Raw genomic sequence first — 18,532 nt, 5'->3', positions numbered from 1 at the left:
GCTGAGATAGGCACCAGCGCCCCCCGCGACCCCGAAAGGGAATAAGCGGTAGAAAATGGATGGATGGATGGGATTTTCCAGAATGATCCTAGTAAATGTGTCTAATAACATCTGAATCGCTCCCACTGCCCTGTCTTAAAAAAAAAAAAAAAAGTTTCTAGTCCTTCACTCTCACTATTGTCATCCACAAATCTTTCATCCTCGCTCAGATTAATGGGGAAATCGTCACTTTCCCGGTCCGAATCGCCCTCGCTGCTGGTGGCCATGATTGTAAACAATGTTCAGATGTGAGGAGCTCCACAACCCGTGACGTCACACGCACATCGTCTGCTACTCCCGGTACAGGCAAGGCTTTTTTTTATTAGCGACCAAAAGTTGCAAACTTTATCGTGGATGTTCTCTACTAGATCCTTTCAGTAAAAATATGACAATATAACGGCCATGCTTCCTTTAGCTCGCCTCAGGAGTCCAGTCTGGAGCGAGAGGAGAACCAGCCTCGTCGACTAGTCCGTGAGCGCGTGCAATTAACACGACAACCTCGCGCTGTCCACGTCCCTCGCAGCACACAACTAAACTCTCTATACTGTTCCCACACTCGCTCTCCAAATAGTAAACAGTCACAGGGGAGAAGGTCTCTTTAACAAGCTTAACTCAAACGTGACTAACAGTGCAGCAAACAAACACATGTGCGAGCTGCGGTAGCTGAGTAGCGGTTAGCACACACGTCACATATTCTGGCAACGTGAAGACCCCAAACGTCCTAAACTTTTGCAACTTATAAACTGTCACTTATGACACACTGAAATAGGAACAACACTACTTATAAAAGTTTCAATCAATCAATCAATCAATCAATCAATACTGGGCATGGGGCGACGTGGCGCAGTTGGGAGAGAGGCTGTGCCAGCAACCTGAGGGTTCCTGGTTCAATCCCCACCTTCTACCATCCTTGTCACAACCTTTGTGACCTTGAGAAAGACACCTTACCCTTGCTCCTGATGGGTCCTGGTTAGCTGCCTTGCATGGCAGCTCCTGTCATCAGTGAATGGGTGAATGTGGAAATAGTGTCAAAGCGCTTTGAGTTCCTCAAAAAAAAGGTAGAAAAGCGCTATACTAGTATGACCTATTTACCATTGCATCACCATTGATTGATTAATTGATTGAAACTTTTATTAGTAGATTGCACAGTATAGTACATATTCCGTACAAGTGACCACTAAATGGTAACACCCCAATAAGTTTTCAAACTTGTTTAAGTCGGGGTCCACGTTAATCAATTCATGGTAAACCAAGTGTACAAAATGGGTTATTTTCTGGCGCATTTAAAAGTCAATAAACTCGCCGCATCAGCAGTTAAAACATATCTTATGTGGTTGCTGTCAAAATTAAAAATTGCAAAAAACATATTGAACATGAAAAAATAAAGAAATAAAATATCTGAACTCACCCATGTAGAACCCATTCAAGCTTCCGGGGTTGGCCGACATCGTCTCACAAGATTGATTGTTTGAAACTTTTATTAGTAGATTGCACAGTACAGTATATATTCCATACAATTGACCACTAAATGGTAACACCCCAATAAGTTTTTCAACTTGTTAAAGTCGGGGTCCACGTTAATCAATTCATGGTAGAATTATACCGTAATAAGAATAAGATGTACTTTCTCTTTAAAGGGGAACATTATCACCAGACCTATGTAAGCGTCAATATATACTTTGATGGTGCAGAAAAAAGACCATCTATTTTTTTAACCGATTTCCGAACTCTAAATGGGTGAATTTTGGCGAATTAAACGCCTCGAGGCGATGACGTCAGAATGTGACGTCGCCGAGGTAACACGCCCACCATTTTCATTTTCAACACATTACAAACACCGGGTCTCAGCTCAGTCATTTTCCGTTTTTTCGACTATTTTTTGGAACCTTGGAGACATCATGCCTCGTCGGTGTGTTGTCGGAGGGTGTAACAACACTAACAGGGAGGGATTCAAGTTGCACCACTGGCCCGAAGATGCCAAAGTGTCTGCCGCCAGACCCCCATTGCATGTGCTGGAGTGTCTCCACATTTGACCGGCGATGCTAAGGCAGACATGGCACAGAGATGTATGGATAACCTGCAGATGCATTTGCAACGATAGTCAACGAAATCACAAAGGTGAGTTTTGTTGATGTTGACTGCCAGCTAATCGATGCTAACATGCTACGCTAATCGATGCTAACATGCTATTTACCGGCGGTGCTAAAGCAGACATGGCACAGAGATGTATGGATAACCTGTAGATGCATTTGCAACTATATTACGTTTCCTTCCACCCACATTTAATGCGAAAAAAACACTTACCAATCGACGGATTTAAGTTGCTCCAGTGTCAAAAGATGCGAAAGTCCTGATCGTTTGGTCCGCACATTTTACCGGCGATGCTAACGCAGCTATTCGGCCATGCTATGGCTATGAATAGCGTCAATAGCTATTCGCTCAATAGCTTCAGTTTCTTCTTCAATATTTTCATAAACCTACCATCTGTTTCAATAGATGCGTAATCTGTTGAATCGCTTAAGTCGCTGAAATCCGAGTTTGAACCCGAGCTAATGTCGCTATATCTTGCTGTGGTATTCCCATTGTTTGTTTACATTGGCAGCACTGTGTGACGTCACAGGGAAATGGCCAGTGTCTTCGCAGAGAGACGAAAATAAGGCACTTTAACGCTTTATTTAGGGATATTCCGAGACCGGTAAAATTTTGAAAAAAACTTCAAAAAATACCACAAGCCATTGGGAACTGATTTTTTATTGTTTTTAACCCTTTTGAAATTGTGATAATGTTCCCCTTTAAATATCCTTCTTGAAAATGTTGCAAATATATGTGTTGTGTTGACTAATCATAAAAGATGCGGACGAGGCATGTTTTGTGTTTTGTGCGTCCAATCAAACAGCTGGCTGAGGCTGAGCCCGCGAGTAACCGAGGCCTCCGGTACGAAAATCCTCCGCCATCACCGACTCAACCCTCTGCATCAGCGAGCTCCTCAGGATTTGACTGAAATCGTTTCCGACGAAAATGTAGAGAACCGGGGCCACGAAGCTGTTTGAGGCCGCCAGAGTCACCCCAACATTCATCCCAGTGCGGAAACTCTCCAGGGTGAGGGACTTCATGTGTATCTCCAGGAGGACAAAGGTATGGTAAGGAACCCAGCAGACAAAAAAGCACAAGATGAGCGCCGCCATGATCTTGTAGGGCTTGGTGGACTTGATGCTCATGCCTCTTAGCTTGGCGCCCAGCACCGAGCTGCACAGTACGATGGCCAGGAAAGGGAGCAAGAACCCGCAGGTGAAGCGAGTGAGCACCACCGCCTTGTGTCCGGGCGGGTCGGCGTAATGCATGACGCAGAGGGTGACGGCTCCGTGCGGGGCGGTGCGGCGGTGGATCAGCGAGGGCAAGGTCAGGAGCGCCGAGAGGAACCAGGTGAGGACGACCAGGGCAGATGCCCGCCGCACCGTGCGGTGGTTGCGCGACCACACGGGAAAGGACGCCACCACGCAGCGGTCGGCACTGATCAGAACCAAGAGAAAGACGCTGCTGTACATGTTGAGGAACAGAGCGGAGGACATGAGCTTGCACAACACCAGTCCAAAGGGCCAGTGCGAGGTCATCATGTAGCTCACTTCCAGGGGCAGGAAGACGCAAAACAGCAGGTTGGAGATAGCCAGGCTCATGTACCAAGTGGTGGGGACGGTTCTTTTCATCTTCCACCCACAGATCCAGATCACCAGCGAGTTCCCCGCCAGGCCCACGACGCAAATAACGACGTTGAAAGCCACCAGAAGAGATGTGAAAGCAGACCGAGGACTGCCGGAGTTCAGCGGGCCAAAAGCGCTGAAGTTTGTCTCTGTCTCGTTATCCGCAGTGTAATCATCATATTCTCTGTAATCCACACTCATCCTGGGATATTCACACAAACACTGTCTGCGGACGTCACGCACACGGCACGATCAGTACGCTTCATCCAAGAAAAGTACTCACTTTTTGCGTCTCGGTGCGATCAGAAGTGATCCCGACTTACTTTTTTTTTCTTTTTTGCTGACTCCCATCCAAATGTGCAACTTCCCACTTCTTGTTTTCTGGGCAGTGCCTGACTGAAAGACGCACAAACTGAAATTATTTAGTGCAAATGTAAATTCTGCCTCACTCTGATGGAGCCATGTGAAAAACGAAAAAAATCATTCTCTAGGACAGTGGTTCTCCAATGGGGGTACGCGTACCCCTGGGGGTACTTGAAGGTATCCCAAAGGGTATGTGACATTTTTTTTTTAAATATTCTAAAAATAGCAGCAATTCAAAATCCTTAAAAAATATATTTATTGAATATTACTTCAACAAAATATGAATGTAAGTTCATAAATTGTGAAAAGAAAATGCAACAATGCAATATTCAGTGTCTACAGCTAGATTCTTTGTGGACATGTTCCATAAATATTGAAGTCAAAGATGTATTTTTTTGTGAAGATATATTTAGAATTAAGTTCATGAATCCAGATGGATCTCTATTACAATCCCCAAAGAGGGCACTTTTGTGACAATCTGTCACTTAATTTTTGATAGTTTTTCGTGTTTTGTACTGTATTTCCTGTTCAGTGCTCTTATTTTGTTGTACTTCCTGTTTACTCCGCTGAGCACTGTTTTTGTCACACTCGCCGTTGATTGGCAGCGGTCCTCAGCTGCTGTCAATCAACATTGATTGATTGATTGATTGATACTTTTATTAGTAGATTGCACAGTACAGTACATATTCCGTACAATTGACCACTAAATGGTAACACCCCAATAAGTTTTTCAACTTGTTTAAGTCGGGGTCCACATTAATCAATTCATGGTAACATAGCTCTATTTATGTTTCACTCAAGCACTCCTCAGTGCTCGAAGTTAAAACCATGTTGGGAACATCTTCATGCAAGACTGCTTTCTGTTTATATCTTTTACTTTGATGAAATTAAAATCATCTTACCTGCTTTCTGCTCTCCTGGATTCTTGCATACTTGAGGTCACACAACTGCAGCCATGCGAAGTCCTAACAACTTTAAGTTGATGTTTACTCCTATGTGTAGAAATCTTTATTTATAACTGAGTCACTTGTTTATTTTCCAACAAGTCTTTAGTTATTTTTGCATCTTTTTTTCCAAATAGTTGGGGAGGAGACCCTGCCCCAAGTGGAGGAGTTCAAGTACCTAGGAGTCTTGTTCACGAGTGGGGGAAGAGTGGATCGTGAGATCGACAGGCGGATCGGTGCGGCGTCTTCAGTAATGCGGACGTTGTATCGATCCGTTGTGGTGAAGAAGGAGCTGAGCCGGAAGGCAAAGCTCTCAATTTACCGGTCGATCTACGTTCCCATCCTCACCTATGGTCATGAGCTTTGGGTCATGACCATAAGGATAAGATCACGGGTACAAGCGGCCGAAATGAGTTTCCTCCGCCGGGTGGCGGGTCTCTCCCTTAGAGATAGGGTGAGAAGCTCTGCCATCCGGGAGGAGCTCAACGTAAAGCCGCTGCTCCTCCACATCGAGAGGAACCAGATGAGGTGGTTCGGGCATCTGGTCAGGATGCCACCCGAACGCCTCCCTAGGGATGTGTTTAGGGCACGTCCAGCTGGTAGGAGGCCACGGGGAAGACCCAGGACACGTTGGGAAGACTATGTCTCCCGGCTGGCATGGGAACGCCTCGGGATCCCCCGGGAAGAGCTAGACGAAGTGGCTGGGGAGAGGGAAGTCTGGGCTTCCCTGCTTAGGCTGTTGCCCCCGCGACCCGACCTCGGATAAGCGGAAGACGATGGATGGATGGATGGATGGGTGGAGTTCAAGAAGTGGATGGAGTTTTTATTTTTTTTTTTCCAAGATGGCGCTGCTGTAGTGGCTGCTGTAGGCAGGAGCTCTGTGCTCTTGTGTCATCCTTTTGTGTTTCCCTCTTGTTTTCATGTGTTATTATATATATATATATATTTTTGCATTTTGGTCCGGGACCCTTTGGGACTGTGTGACAAGGGGTGGCACTTTCGTGACCTCTGTGGTGCTTTTTTTTGTGGACTTCTGGATCTGCCTCCCGGGAGCGTTTTGGCCATGGAGACCAGCTGCTGGGTCTCTGCTACACCAGAGTCTGTTTGGAGGGACTGAAGGAGATGCGGATGAGGGGACAGGGCTGTGGAGCTAGCACTGAGCGCTGGGACGGAGAGGCTTCGCGGTGTCTTGGCTGGGTGAGCAGGTGTCGGACACCTCAGTCACCTTGGACGTATCATCGCTCATCCATGCGGACTGGACACTGGCCGAGAGTGGAGTCGGCTGTCTTGGTTGCCTTGTTGGGTCTGCTTCTGTCTCTGGCCTTGCTCCCTCCACCCCAGCAGACGATGGCGTGGAACACCGCAGAGGCCACCACAGTGGATATGTTTATTTTACTTTTTATTCATAGCTGTATGTAGAAGTGTCTGGTTGTATCTGCTGCTTTAATGTCTTTAATGTCCTCTGTGTTCTTTGGTGTTTGATGTTTCCCTCTTACACACATGGAAGAGGGATGTGTACTATGGCTATGAGTTGTTGTTTTTTTTTTTTTTTTTTTTTTTTCCCTTGGCCTCAGTCTGCACCCCCATTCCAGGGGCTAGGCCAAGACCGATTTTTTAATTTTATTTTAATCTTCTATTTTTTTCTTCCCCCCCACCCCCCTTGTTTATCTGTATGTCATCTTTTTTGTAAGGGGCGCTGGAAGCCGGCAGACCCGTCAGCGATCCTGTTCTGTCTCCCTTTAATGTTTGTCTGATCTTGAATGGGATTGTGCTGAAAATTGTAATTTTCCTGAAGGAACTCTCCTGACGGAATAAATAAAGTACTATCTATCTATCTATCTATCAAGAAAGACCACTGCAAATTAACAATATTTTGCGCTGTTATACAATTTAATAAATCAGAAACTGATGACATAATGCTGTATTTTACTTCTTTATCTCTTTTTTTCAACCAAAAATGCTTTGCTCTGATTAGGGGATACTTGAATTAAAACAATTTTCACAGGGGGTACATCACTGAAAAAAGGTTGTGAACCACTGGCATATAAAAATATCCTATTCTTATATCCTATTTTTTTTGTTTGTTTTTGCACCTGGGGATAGGTTGATTGGCAACAGTAAAAATTGACCCTAGTGTTTGAATGTGAGTGTGAATGTTGTCCGTCTATATGTGTTGGCCCTGCGATGAGGTGGCGACTTGTCCAGGCTGTATCCCGCCTTCTGCCCGGTTGTAGCTGAGATAGGCGCCAGCGCCCCCCGCATCCCCAAAAGGGAATAAGCGGTAGAAAATGGATGGATGGATGGATGGATGGATGTTTTGTTTTTATTCAGTCATTGCTGGAGCATAACACTGTTGTTGTTGTTGTTTTTTTTAATATTGTTTTTAACATGGCTGTGCAGCACTTTGGAAACGTTATTGATGTTTAAATGTGCTATAAAAATAAAGTGGATTGGATTGGATTGGATTACTGTTAAGCAAACTACGAATAATAAAACACGCCAAAACATGTGTTCTTTATCATAACTACACGTATGACAAAAAAACGCGTGAAAATCAGTGGTTTTTTAGTGAGGTAAGATGAATTAAATGCGCTGACAGTTCATTGTTACCGCCAAATGAATTGCACTGAGTGGAGCGGATCACCACTCCAAGATGGCGTCCCCGCGTCTCGTCAGCGCCAGTAGGCAGTAGCGCTCCATGCTGCGTCTATGATTACATTACCGAATGTTGTGAAACTCTTGACATGCGCAGTAGACTATAAAGCCGCGCCCCCTGTGTTGTGACGTAGGCTCCGAAGCTTTTCTTTGAAAGTGCGCCACTGCACACTCTTGTTGTTTCACACTGCATCACAATGGCCGTCACTCTGGCCAACAAATGCCTCAGAAGTCCTCTAACTTTGCTCTGCAGGAGGGTCTCTGCTCCGGAGTTCCTCTCCCAGTGCTTCTACCACGAGAAGGTAAACCAGCTTTTTTATTTAAAAAATAAAAAATAAAAATAATAACTCCACTTAATGGCGACGGTGTTTAAGTTAGCTAACAGCTAGCTAATGACAACAAGTGTCACATTAGCTGACCTTCTTTTGTAAATAAAGTTGCTCTGTTGGTTTGTGTTTGACCTTCAAGCAAAAAGCAAAACGTAACAAGATGCCAAACCTGCTGTTTACTTGGAGGTTAAGACTGAAAAGCTTATCAACACAAATTATAATGACATACATCCATTTTCTACCGTTTGTCCCACGTAACGTACTTGCCAAGCTTGAGACCTCCGAATTCGGGAGATAGGGGTTGTATTTCTTAAATATAAATAAATATATAAATACAAATATATGTATGTGTGTGTGTGGTGACAATAATTGGTACTTTAACTTTGTTACTACATAACTCCAAGTACCCACAGTCCTCTAATTGGGCATTAACACCAAAAATTTAACATGTGGTTGTACATTTGTAATGTATACATAACTATACAAAAAGCACATCCAACAACTAAACATGTTTTAATGATTGTACTATTATATGGATAATATGCAGGAGTAGTGTAGTACTGCATTGGTCAGAGTGACTTGGCAAAAAAGAGAGGAAGGTGACCGGAAGCTGCAGTTGCTATGACAAATCCTGTCCTAATCAGTTTAATTCATTGTCCCTTACGCAAGGCTGAAAACACGCATTTGTATAAACAGTGGTCGGCAAGCTCCTACTTAGCTGGAGACAGAAAGCAACTTGACGTATGGATTCAACAAAATGGAGGATTCCATTGTATGATGTATTTTTTCCTCCTGTGTTTTAAGGTGGTGGATCACTATGAGAACCCGAGGAATGTGGGGTCCTTGGACAAAAACTCCAAGAAGGTCGGCACTGGTTTGGTGGGGGCCCCCGCCTGTGGAGATGTAATGAAGCTGCAGGTTTGTCACAATATACATATATACTGTATACATTAAGGGTGTAGCATTTTTGATTTTACACACTTTAATTAGTAAGGGACAAGAACTGTTTCTTGAGTTTAATCTGCAATCTAATACAAGCGACAATTGTCCAATCAACATTTCTGCGTTGAGGATGTAACAATAAACGGTACGACTGATTACTGCAGTAAAACCCTCGGCGGTTAGTATTATTGGTCGAAAAACTATGATTGATACATTGATAAACTCACAAACTTACTGGCGCCAGCTTTAATGCTAACATGAATAGAAGAGACATTAACGTCTTTCCCCATGAAGAAACAAAATATCCCAATCTTAACTTGTATAAACACTAAAATATTCAATTGTGTACATTAGACCTACTGCATAGGATGTGCTCTCTTAGACTGATAAACAGTGAAACTTCGATTTACGAAATACACTTTTTCTTGAGCAGGGTTTTTAAATCGATAAGTTAGTATTGTGAAGTCCATATTTTAGTGGAGGTTTGCACACTTTGACACAATATTAAGTGCTATACAGTACTGTATGTTTAACAAACATAACAAGGGGATGATGGATTAACTTTCTATTTTATTAACGAGCCAAAACAACAATTAAAACAAGCTGCTGTCTTCTGTATGCCATGCTCTGCACACACATAGAAGTCCCTTTGGTGCCCTCACAAATGATCAGAAATCACAACAATTATTAACTTTAACAACCATATTGCTACAATAATAAACATTTAAAAAGTAAAATCCACTTACCTTAATATCGGCACATGAATAACTGACAGACAAAAGGAGAGAAGGGAAGGATGGGAAGAATTAAATTATGGAGTGGATTAAGCAAAGCAATCAAACAATGTAGTGATATGATCCACTTCAAGAAACTCTTCAAACTTAGTGTTTACAAAGTACAAAGAAGGAGAACCATGATATACATTCTGAATGTATTCATCCATCCATTATTTCATTCTCAAGATAATCTTACTTATCTCAACGTATGGAATATAACTTACTTCACCAGTTATTTATTTTTATTGTGATTACTTATGGAGTATATTGTGAATACATTGAGAACAGGAAGTGAAAACAAGTTTTAGCACCTGTTATGTAAAAGAAAAGAGGTAGGATTAAATAAGCGCTGCTTCTTCCTACTCCTTTTCGAACATGTTGAAAAGAGAAACTGGAAATTGTGATGTATCATGTTGTATGCTTGCATGTTCCAAATAAACTCAAACTCAAACCCATGGGGTCAGGGGCCGTGTGTATGTGCCTTAGAAGAGGCGCGGCTGAATGTCCGGTCTCATCACAATTAATTGAAACTTGCTGTGGTACGAAACTTGTTTAGTTGATCATTTTTATACTTGTGAGTGCTATTAATGTACTCCTTGCAAATTGTCTTTTTTTTTTTTTTCTCCACATCGATTCCTGTTGTCTTTTTGGGACTCATACAAACCTCTTAAGGCCCAAGCTGTTTTTTTGCATGATTTTTTTATTTCTCTTTGTAATTTGGGCTTATTGGACTCTAATTAGAATAAAAACTAAGAATCGTATTTTGATATGATTTACTTTAGTCCATAAGTACACATATGTGTACTTCATGTTTAGTGACATGCTAATTCTTATTTCTACATTTTTCCCCCCAACTTCCATTGTATGTTATACTCTTCTGAAACCACCAGATGGCAGTATAAGTGTCCACATAAGCGGCCATAAGACCCCAATTCAGTAGTGTACACAATTTTGGAAATAAGAGCTAAAAGGTGCTGTCCACGCATGTGGCCACTAAGCCTTTAGAGGTTTTTAAGTTAGCAAAATGGACAGAACATAGAAAGAGCACACAGCTGAAGTGCTGAGAAGTGACTATGAATGTACTGTATTGCTCAGCAGGTGATTTGAAGGGCTCCACCGCCCCAAAAGGCTGTGACCTGCTTTTTTCCAGCAGGCGGTACACAGAATGAATGAAGCATTCGTACACAGAGACATGGTTCACACACTGAGGCATATCGGCGTCAATCTAAAAGTTTGTGAATCGTAAAGATTGCAAATAGAAGGGTTCGTAAATCGAGGTTCCACTGTTTACTCAGGGGAATACGAGACAAGAGGTGTTTTTACACTGCATTCAAGGGCCGTTGAACGGACTAGGTTGCCACAATTGAGTTATTTAAAAGCACGTGGTCAAATGATTTTAGTCTTTATAAGTACTTTTTGAGCACATTCAACAATACAGCAATAAATGTGATAATTATGGTCAAAGGACAAGCGGTAGAAAATGGATGGAATTTTTATGTCGTTACATCCGTAGTCTGCGTAGATTCAGGCCTGGTTAAAGGGCGGCACCAGCAACAACTGACACTTTGTAGAAATAAATTAACAAAAGACAAAAAAACAGCAGAAATGGATAAGAGGAGCAAAATGACCCTGAAATGCTGAAACATTGCATTATGTATTTGTTGTGAACTTTTGTGGCCCCTGATCATGTCTCAAAGCACATTTGACCATGTTAATTAAAATGTTTTCATGATTGTCTTAACTAGATTGAGGTGGACGACGAGGGCAAGATCGTGGACGCCAGATTCAAAACATTTGGCTGCGGTTCTGCCATTGCCTCAAGCTCCCTGGCCACCGAGTGGGTGAAGGGAAAATCTGTGAGTCACACAATATCTAACTTTTTTTTTTTTTTTTGCTCTAGACAGGAATGTTCATGTGGTCACTGTGTACACTTTTACTCCGGTTCCAGGTGGATGAAGCCCTAATGATAAAGAACGTGGACATTGCCAAAGAGCTCAGTCTCCCACCTGTGAAACTTCACTGCTCCAGTAAGTTAACTTATCTGCAACATGATCTGTGTTAGCACTGGGGTCAAATGTCCGAATCTGATTTTTTTGTCAAATCTGATGTTTTTAGTGGCCATTCACATTACAAAAAAAAAAAAAGATTAAAAAATTATTTCTAATGTGAATGCAATATGACCCGCACTCCAGACATGAGGTCATTGCTGTGTTTACAGAAGTAAACACTGGCAAACACTAAAATGGCAGTACTGGCACATTTGTGGTAATTTGTGCAATCAAAGTCAGCATTTTCCGAACCAATTTATTTCACGTGGAAGATTAAGAAGAGGACAAGTATTTTGGCTTTGGCAGTTTGACGTCATATTTTTCTTTGACATCTGCTTGGAAAGCATTTGTATAGGCGAGCGGTTGGAGACAGGAGTCGTGGAACTTTCATGTAAGTTCTTAAAGGCCTACTGAAACCCACTACTACCGACCATGCAGTCTGATAGTTTATATATCAATGATGAAATATTAACATTGCAACACATGCCAATACGGCCGGTTTAGTTTACTGAATTACAATTTTAAATTTCCCGCGGAGTTTCTTGTTTAAAACGCCACGGAATGATGACTCGTATGATGACGCGTGCGCGTGACGTCTCGGGTTGTAGCGGACATATTAGCCCAGCACCACACACGGCTAAAAGTCGTCTCTTTTCAGCGCATAATTACACAGTAATTTGGACATCTGTGTTGCTGAATCTTTTGCAATTTGTTCAATTAATAATGGAGACTATAAAGAACAATGCTGTTGGTGGAAAGTGGTGGATTGCAGCTGCCTTTAGCACGGAAACACAGCCGGTGTTTTTTTGTTTGTTGTGAAGCTTTAACACAGCGGTCAAGCGAACATGTTTCTCTACGTCAACCAGCAAGTTTTTGGATGGGAAAATTGTGATATTAAGTCGGCTCTTACCGGGGACTTCAGTGGATTATGGGACCTCCTGCAGCTCAAAAAGGCAGCTGTGATTTTGGCTCCTCCATGGCTTCTCTCACAGACACTGGCGTTCACCGCAGCCATCCGACTTTCAGGTATGACTTTACAATCTCACTAAAACACTATTAAAACAATAAGCAGATAAGGGATCTTCCAGAATTATCCTAGTAAATGTGTCTAATTACATCTGAAACCCCGCCTGGAGCCGTCGCTTTTTCTTTTTTTCTTTTTCTAGTACTTCACTCTAAACGTCCTAATCCACGAATCTTTCATCCTCGCTCAAATTAATGGGGAAATTGTCTCTTTCTCGGTCCGAATAGCTCTAGCTACTGCTGGCCATGATTGTAAAGAATGTGAGGAGCTCCACAACCCGTGACGTCTGCTACAGGCAAGGCTTTTTTATTAGCGACTAAAAGTTGCAAAATTTATCGTCGATGTTCTCTACTAAATCCTTTCAGCAAAAATATGGCAATATCGCAAAATGATCAAGTATGACACATAGAATGGACCTACTATCCCCGTTTAAATAAGAAAATCTCATTTCAGTAGGCCTTTTAAAACACATTATTTCACCCTGTTTTTCATTGCTCCGTTGTCAACCATTTATTTTTTAATCGTCTATTTTGCCAAATACTTGTGACGCTTATCGCCTTTTTGATGATGTTTTAGTCGGATGAGGGCAACCTGAGCCCGTGAGCGTACACATTGAGGTCGCATCGGATTCATATCCACATACAAAGGTTTTAGCAACTGTTACGTAGAAGAAAAGGGGTAGGATTAAATAAGCTCTGCTTCTTCCTACTCCTTTTCGAACATGTTGAAAAGAGAAACTGGAAATTGTGATGTATCATGTTTTTACGGATTTGCACTGTTCACATTGACATGAAAAAATGTGGTACAGGTGGTATGTGGGCAAGTAAATGGGAGTTGACCTGTAGCGTGAACACGGTCTATGTTTATCATCACAGTGATCACGTCTTGTCTCCGCAGTGCTCGCAGAGGACGCCATCAAGGCCGCCCTGGCCGACTACCGCCTAAAGCAGCAGGACGACCAGCAGGTGGCAGTCGGTGCCGCTAATTAAACGGGTCCCTTTTTCTGCTGAGAAGAAGTAGCACTTCCTGCAATATATAGCTAAGTAACGCCCTTTGTTATCCTAATATGTGGTTAGCCTGTCACGCAAACGCACAATAAAAGCTTGTTAAGTGGCTATGCAATTATGTTACGCTGCTTCTTGTAAAGGCTGGATGATAACGGCCAAGGAGTAAGAAGTGTTAAGAATATGAAGCACCTGAAATATATTAATAAAACTCACCTGAAAATATAGTCCTATGAAATAGACTCATGATTTTGCTTTTCAGTGGACGATGGATCCGAATAACTTTTGGCCAACACACTTCCAACAATACAAAGTGCTGTGGAGTGCAGATTTGACACGGCTTATTCACCAATTGATAGGTTTCCGATGACGTCCGCCATCCTGTGTGTCAAAACTAAGCAAATCGTGTATGCAAACACTTTTAACCTAGCACGCCTCTATTTAGTTTTTTTTGGTGAAAAACAGGTCACACGTGCGTCGTGCGGGGTTGTAGAAACTGAGCGAATTCAGGATAAGGAGCCACAAAGCACTACGACATTCCAAAGGTTATTGTAAAGCAGACAAAAAAAAACAACAAGCGTCTGTCGACAGGAAGACGCAACCCGTGGCTGGCTGAAATCTGATCAAGCTGGATTTACTCCCGATCCAGCAAAACGACACTAAAGTTTGCTCTGATCATTTTGTAGCAGGTAATGATGTTGTTATTAGTGGTTAGAGTGTCCGTCCTGAGATGGGTAGGTTGTGAGTTCAAACCCCGGCCGAGTCTATAAAAATGGGACACATTATCTTCCTGCTTGTCACTCGGCATCAAGAGTTGGAATTGGGGGTTAAATCACCAAAAATGCTTCCCGGGCACGGCCATCGCTGCTGCCCACTGCTCCCCTCACCTCCCAGGGGGTGAACACCAACCACGCCCACCTCAACCGACGCACGGAGGGGGTGGAGGGATTTGGTGCTAGCGGGGGTGTATAATGTAGCCCGAAATAGTTAGGGATGCATGGGATTCTGGGTATTTGTTCTTTTGTGTTTATGTTGTGTTACAGTGCCGATGTTCTCCCGAAATGTGTTTGTCATTCTTGTTTGGTGTGGGTTCACAGTGTGGCGCATATTTTTAACAGTGTTAAAGTTGTTTAAACGGGCACCCTCAGTGTGACCTGTATGGCTGTTAAACAAGTATGCCTTGCAATCGTTTGCGTGTGTCTGCAGAAGCCTCATACGACATGTGACTGGGCTGGCAAGCTGATTGAACGTGTTGTAGAAGGCGCCAAAGGCAGCGCCTTCATAGGATGCCCTTTTTATTGTTGATCGAGGGAAATCCTGCAAACATTCGCGAGAATAGTTGATCTGACATTCGGTAGTCTCTCGGAATATTCGGGAGAGTTGGCAAGTGGGATGCTGTCAAGCGGCATTCATATAAAACTCGCGGGCCCCACTATCATTAAATTTTCCTATTAAGGTGAGACCCCTGGTTTATACACAGCACAAAGTAAAAAAAAAAACGGTATGCAGTGTTATTTAATTTTAAATTTCAAAATAGTTTTGTGGCTCCCATTGTTTTCTTTATTTTGTGAAACGGGTCAAAATGGCTCTTTGAGTGGTAAAGGTTGCTGACCCCTGGCCTAAGCGATGAAGAGGGGGTCTAGTCTGGCTGTAAAAGGTTCGTTTAGAAGGCGGTTTTCTCCCCCGCGATGAGTTGCAGCGTCGCCGAGTCGTTGTGAAGATGCAGAGACGCAGGCCGCAGACTCCTGGCCGCCTTCGAATGGGCTGCTCCAGCTGCATCACACGCGTCCTCCTCCTCCTCAGCAGGACTTGGCGGCTGCTCCTCATCCGGGATCACGTCTCCGTCTGGTTTGTCCTCAGGAATGCCGGCTCCCTCCGCAGTTTTTATTGGCGTCCTCAGACTCTTGGCAGCCTTCATGATGTCTGCCTGGAGCTGCTTGTGAGAGTCCACCGGCTCGCTCTCCTGCCTGGCTTCCGCTTTCTCTGGCAGCTCATGAAAGAGGCGAGCGCCTCCGGTCTTGTCCCGCAGGTCCACGTACATTTTGGACGGGAAAGAGGACGGGTAGTAGGTGTTGACCTTATGCCGCCGACTCAGGACCACCGCGGCGCACACTATGAGCAGAACGAGGAAAAGCAGAGAGGCGAAGACGAGGATGAGGAGCATGTTGGCCTCCAGAAAGTTCACCATCCCACTCAGGAAGTCTGCTTCCTGCTGGGCGGGGCCAGCAGGTGTTGTCTGGTGGTACTGATTCCAAGAAACGCTGTTTGTGGGAAGAGAGGAAGTGACGTTGTAGAGGTCTTCCACGTCGGCGCTGCCCTCGGCCGAGCTGTAAAAAGCGAGCGGTGACGCCAAGCTGCTGCTGATGACTGCGGCAGACACGGCCATCACCTGAAGGATCTCCATTTCACCTCCAAGGTCTGAAAACATTTCATTTTATTTATAGTTTTCATTTTATCACAAATATTCAACTTTCTTGACATGAAACGCAAAGGTGACATCACGGACGAGAAAAGCAATGATGCAGCCGCGATGTCATGACATCGCCTCAGAAGCACCGAGGGAGCGTCCAATCACCGATACCGCTCGCAACCACCAGGGAACATTTGACCGTTTGTTAGGAGATCTGCTTTCAACACATCGAGCAAAGGTAACAAATCAAGATGGACGCCACATGGCGCACTATGAGGAAGCATTGGATTTCCACTAGCCACTCGGTGAGAAAAATTATAATAATGAAGAAGTTATGTATATTCAAAAAAGGTATTTTTGGTAAATCAATAGTATACATATAATGACACTAAAGTAGTGATTCTAAAACTGGTACATATATACATACACATGTAAATATATATTAATAAAGCAATATATGTGTGTGTGTGTATATATATATATATATATATATATATATATATAATGTGATACACCACATAATTACTTGATTAAAGTACAGTGTTTTATTTTCCTATACTCAGATTGTGTAATGTTCCAGTGTAAATACACTTGTAAAATTAAACCTTTGCCTGGTTTTTAAATAATACTTAGACCTACTAGGCTATTGTATTTTAATCTTGTCATAATGGTGGTACTTAATGAATACTTAGGTTCTACTAGACTACTGTACTTAGTTGTCATTATGGTGTTCCTGATGAATACTTAGGTCCAATACACTATTGTATTTTAATGTTGTCATTATGGTGGTACATAATGAATACTTAGGTCTACTACACTACTGTATGTTAATTTTGGTCATTATGATGGTACTTGATGAATGTTTTGTTGTACTGCATACACTACTGTATTTTAATATTGTCAATATGGTGGTACTTACTACTGTATTTTGATATTGGTCATTATGGTGGTACTTGATGAATACCTAGGTCTACTACACTACTGTATTTTAATGTTGGTCATTATGGTGGTACTTAATGAATACTTAGGTCTACAACTCTACTGTATTTTCATTTTGTCATTATGGTGCTATTTGATGAATATTTAGGTCCACTACACTACTATATATTAATGTTGTCATTATGGCGGTACATAATGAATACTTAGGTCTACTATACTACTTTATTTTAATGTAATTATGGTGGTACTTGAAGAACCAAGGTTTTTCTGAGATGGTATTTGGTGAAAAAAGTTTAAGAACCACCGCACTAAAGCATTTAATTCAATATTTTGCATCAAAATAAGGATGCATGTGATTTCTCTCAGCCAATCAGTGAGGAAAATGACAATACAAAGTTTATATTAATTATGTACATTCAAAAAAGTAAAGTACATTGAATTAATATGATACTAAAACAATAAATTAATTATTTTATAGCAATTTTCACCTTACCCTTTTCAAGTCACCGTAATTGTTTTACACTGTCATAGGTTTAGTATTTTCTTTTGTTTAAAGGCATATAGTAATACAACATTTTTACATTTGTGCAAATACTATTTCATCATGATATTTTAATAAGTTTACAGCTTAAATTCATATTAAAAATATAATAAAACAATAGGCTCCAACATGCCCCGTGACCCCGAAAGGGAGAGGCGATAGAAAATGGATGGATGGAATTTTACGTTTAAAAAAAAAAAATGCATACAAATTTGTGTTTAGTATACATAATAATATTTGGAAAATAAAAAAATGGAATTTAATATAGTTCATGTCAGTATAGCATTATTCTAAATTCAACAATAGTATCAGGTTAAATATATTTAAAAAATGTGTGTATATACATATATAAATACACTAGTACGAAATACTGTGTAAACATGAATAAAACCACATTCACGTACAAGTTCTTACATAATTTTTTGTATTTTTTTCTTACATTTTTGCTCTAATGAAATGAAACGTTACATTATTTTGTAAAATACTTGATGTACTTGTATTGTTAAAACACACTCATTGGCCACAGCATTAGGTACACGTGCACTATTGGAGCAACAACTGTAAAATGAGAGTAGATTGTGAATGTGCTGAATCACACGGAGAAATATTCACCAGACGAATACATGTGCCAGTGTGCTTGTTGTGTTTTCTCCATTTGGTCCACATGTAACTTTATCTGGAAAAGTAGGCGGAGTTTCTTTTTTTTTTTTTTTTACCCCAAATCAGCCGCTCTTTCCAGCCACACACATCTGGCCTGTGCAATGTGACACATAAACATAACAGATACACACATGCAAACCAGCACTTTTCAACACTTTGA

The 18,532-nt window shown here is 42.0% G+C and overlaps 3 protein-coding genes across 3 annotated transcripts in view; 1 reads left to right on the top strand and 2 right to left on the bottom strand.

Annotated features, from left to right (window-relative positions):
• Positions 1-1,499: 1,499 nt before the first annotated feature.
• On the bottom strand, positions 1,500-4,070 carry LOC133535814 (chemerin-like receptor 1). Its single transcript, XM_061875775.1, has one exon. It carries the CDS (start codon positions 3,936-3,938, stop codon positions 2,928-2,930), a length of 1,011 nt encoding a protein of 336 aa, XP_061731759.1. The 5' UTR covers positions 3,939-4,070; the 3' UTR covers positions 1,500-2,927.
• Positions 4,071-4,175: 105 nt separating this feature from the next.
• Positions 4,176-14,049, top strand: LOC133535817 (iron-sulfur cluster assembly scaffold protein IscU-like). The gene is made up of 6 exons (XM_061875778.1): positions 4,176-4,289; positions 7,834-8,001; positions 8,833-8,946; positions 11,492-11,602; positions 11,695-11,773; positions 13,716-14,049. Exons 1-6 carry the CDS (start codon positions 4,191-4,193, stop codon positions 13,805-13,807), a joined length of 663 nt encoding a protein of 220 aa, XP_061731762.1. The 5' UTR covers positions 4,176-4,190; the 3' UTR covers positions 13,808-14,049.
• Positions 13,832-18,532, bottom strand: part of tmem119b (transmembrane protein 119b) — a 5,111-nt gene continuing 410 nt past the window's right edge. The window contains exon 2 of the mRNA XM_061875777.1: positions 13,832-16,240. Coding sequence (XP_061731761.1) covers positions 15,486-16,226 — 741 coding nt within the window. The 5' untranslated portion in view covers positions 16,227-16,240 and the 3' untranslated portion in view covers positions 13,832-15,485. The remainder of the gene's footprint in view (positions 16,241-18,532) is intronic.

This window comes from Nerophis ophidion, linkage group LG17 (assembly GCF_033978795.1).
Source record: "Nerophis ophidion isolate RoL-2023_Sa linkage group LG17, RoL_Noph_v1.0, whole genome shotgun sequence".
Classification (NCBI taxonomy): Eukaryota; Metazoa; Chordata; class Actinopteri; order Syngnathiformes; family Syngnathidae; genus Nerophis; species Nerophis ophidion.
Note: the sequence above shows the minus strand (reverse complement) of the source record. Positions and strands in the feature narration are given on the sequence as shown.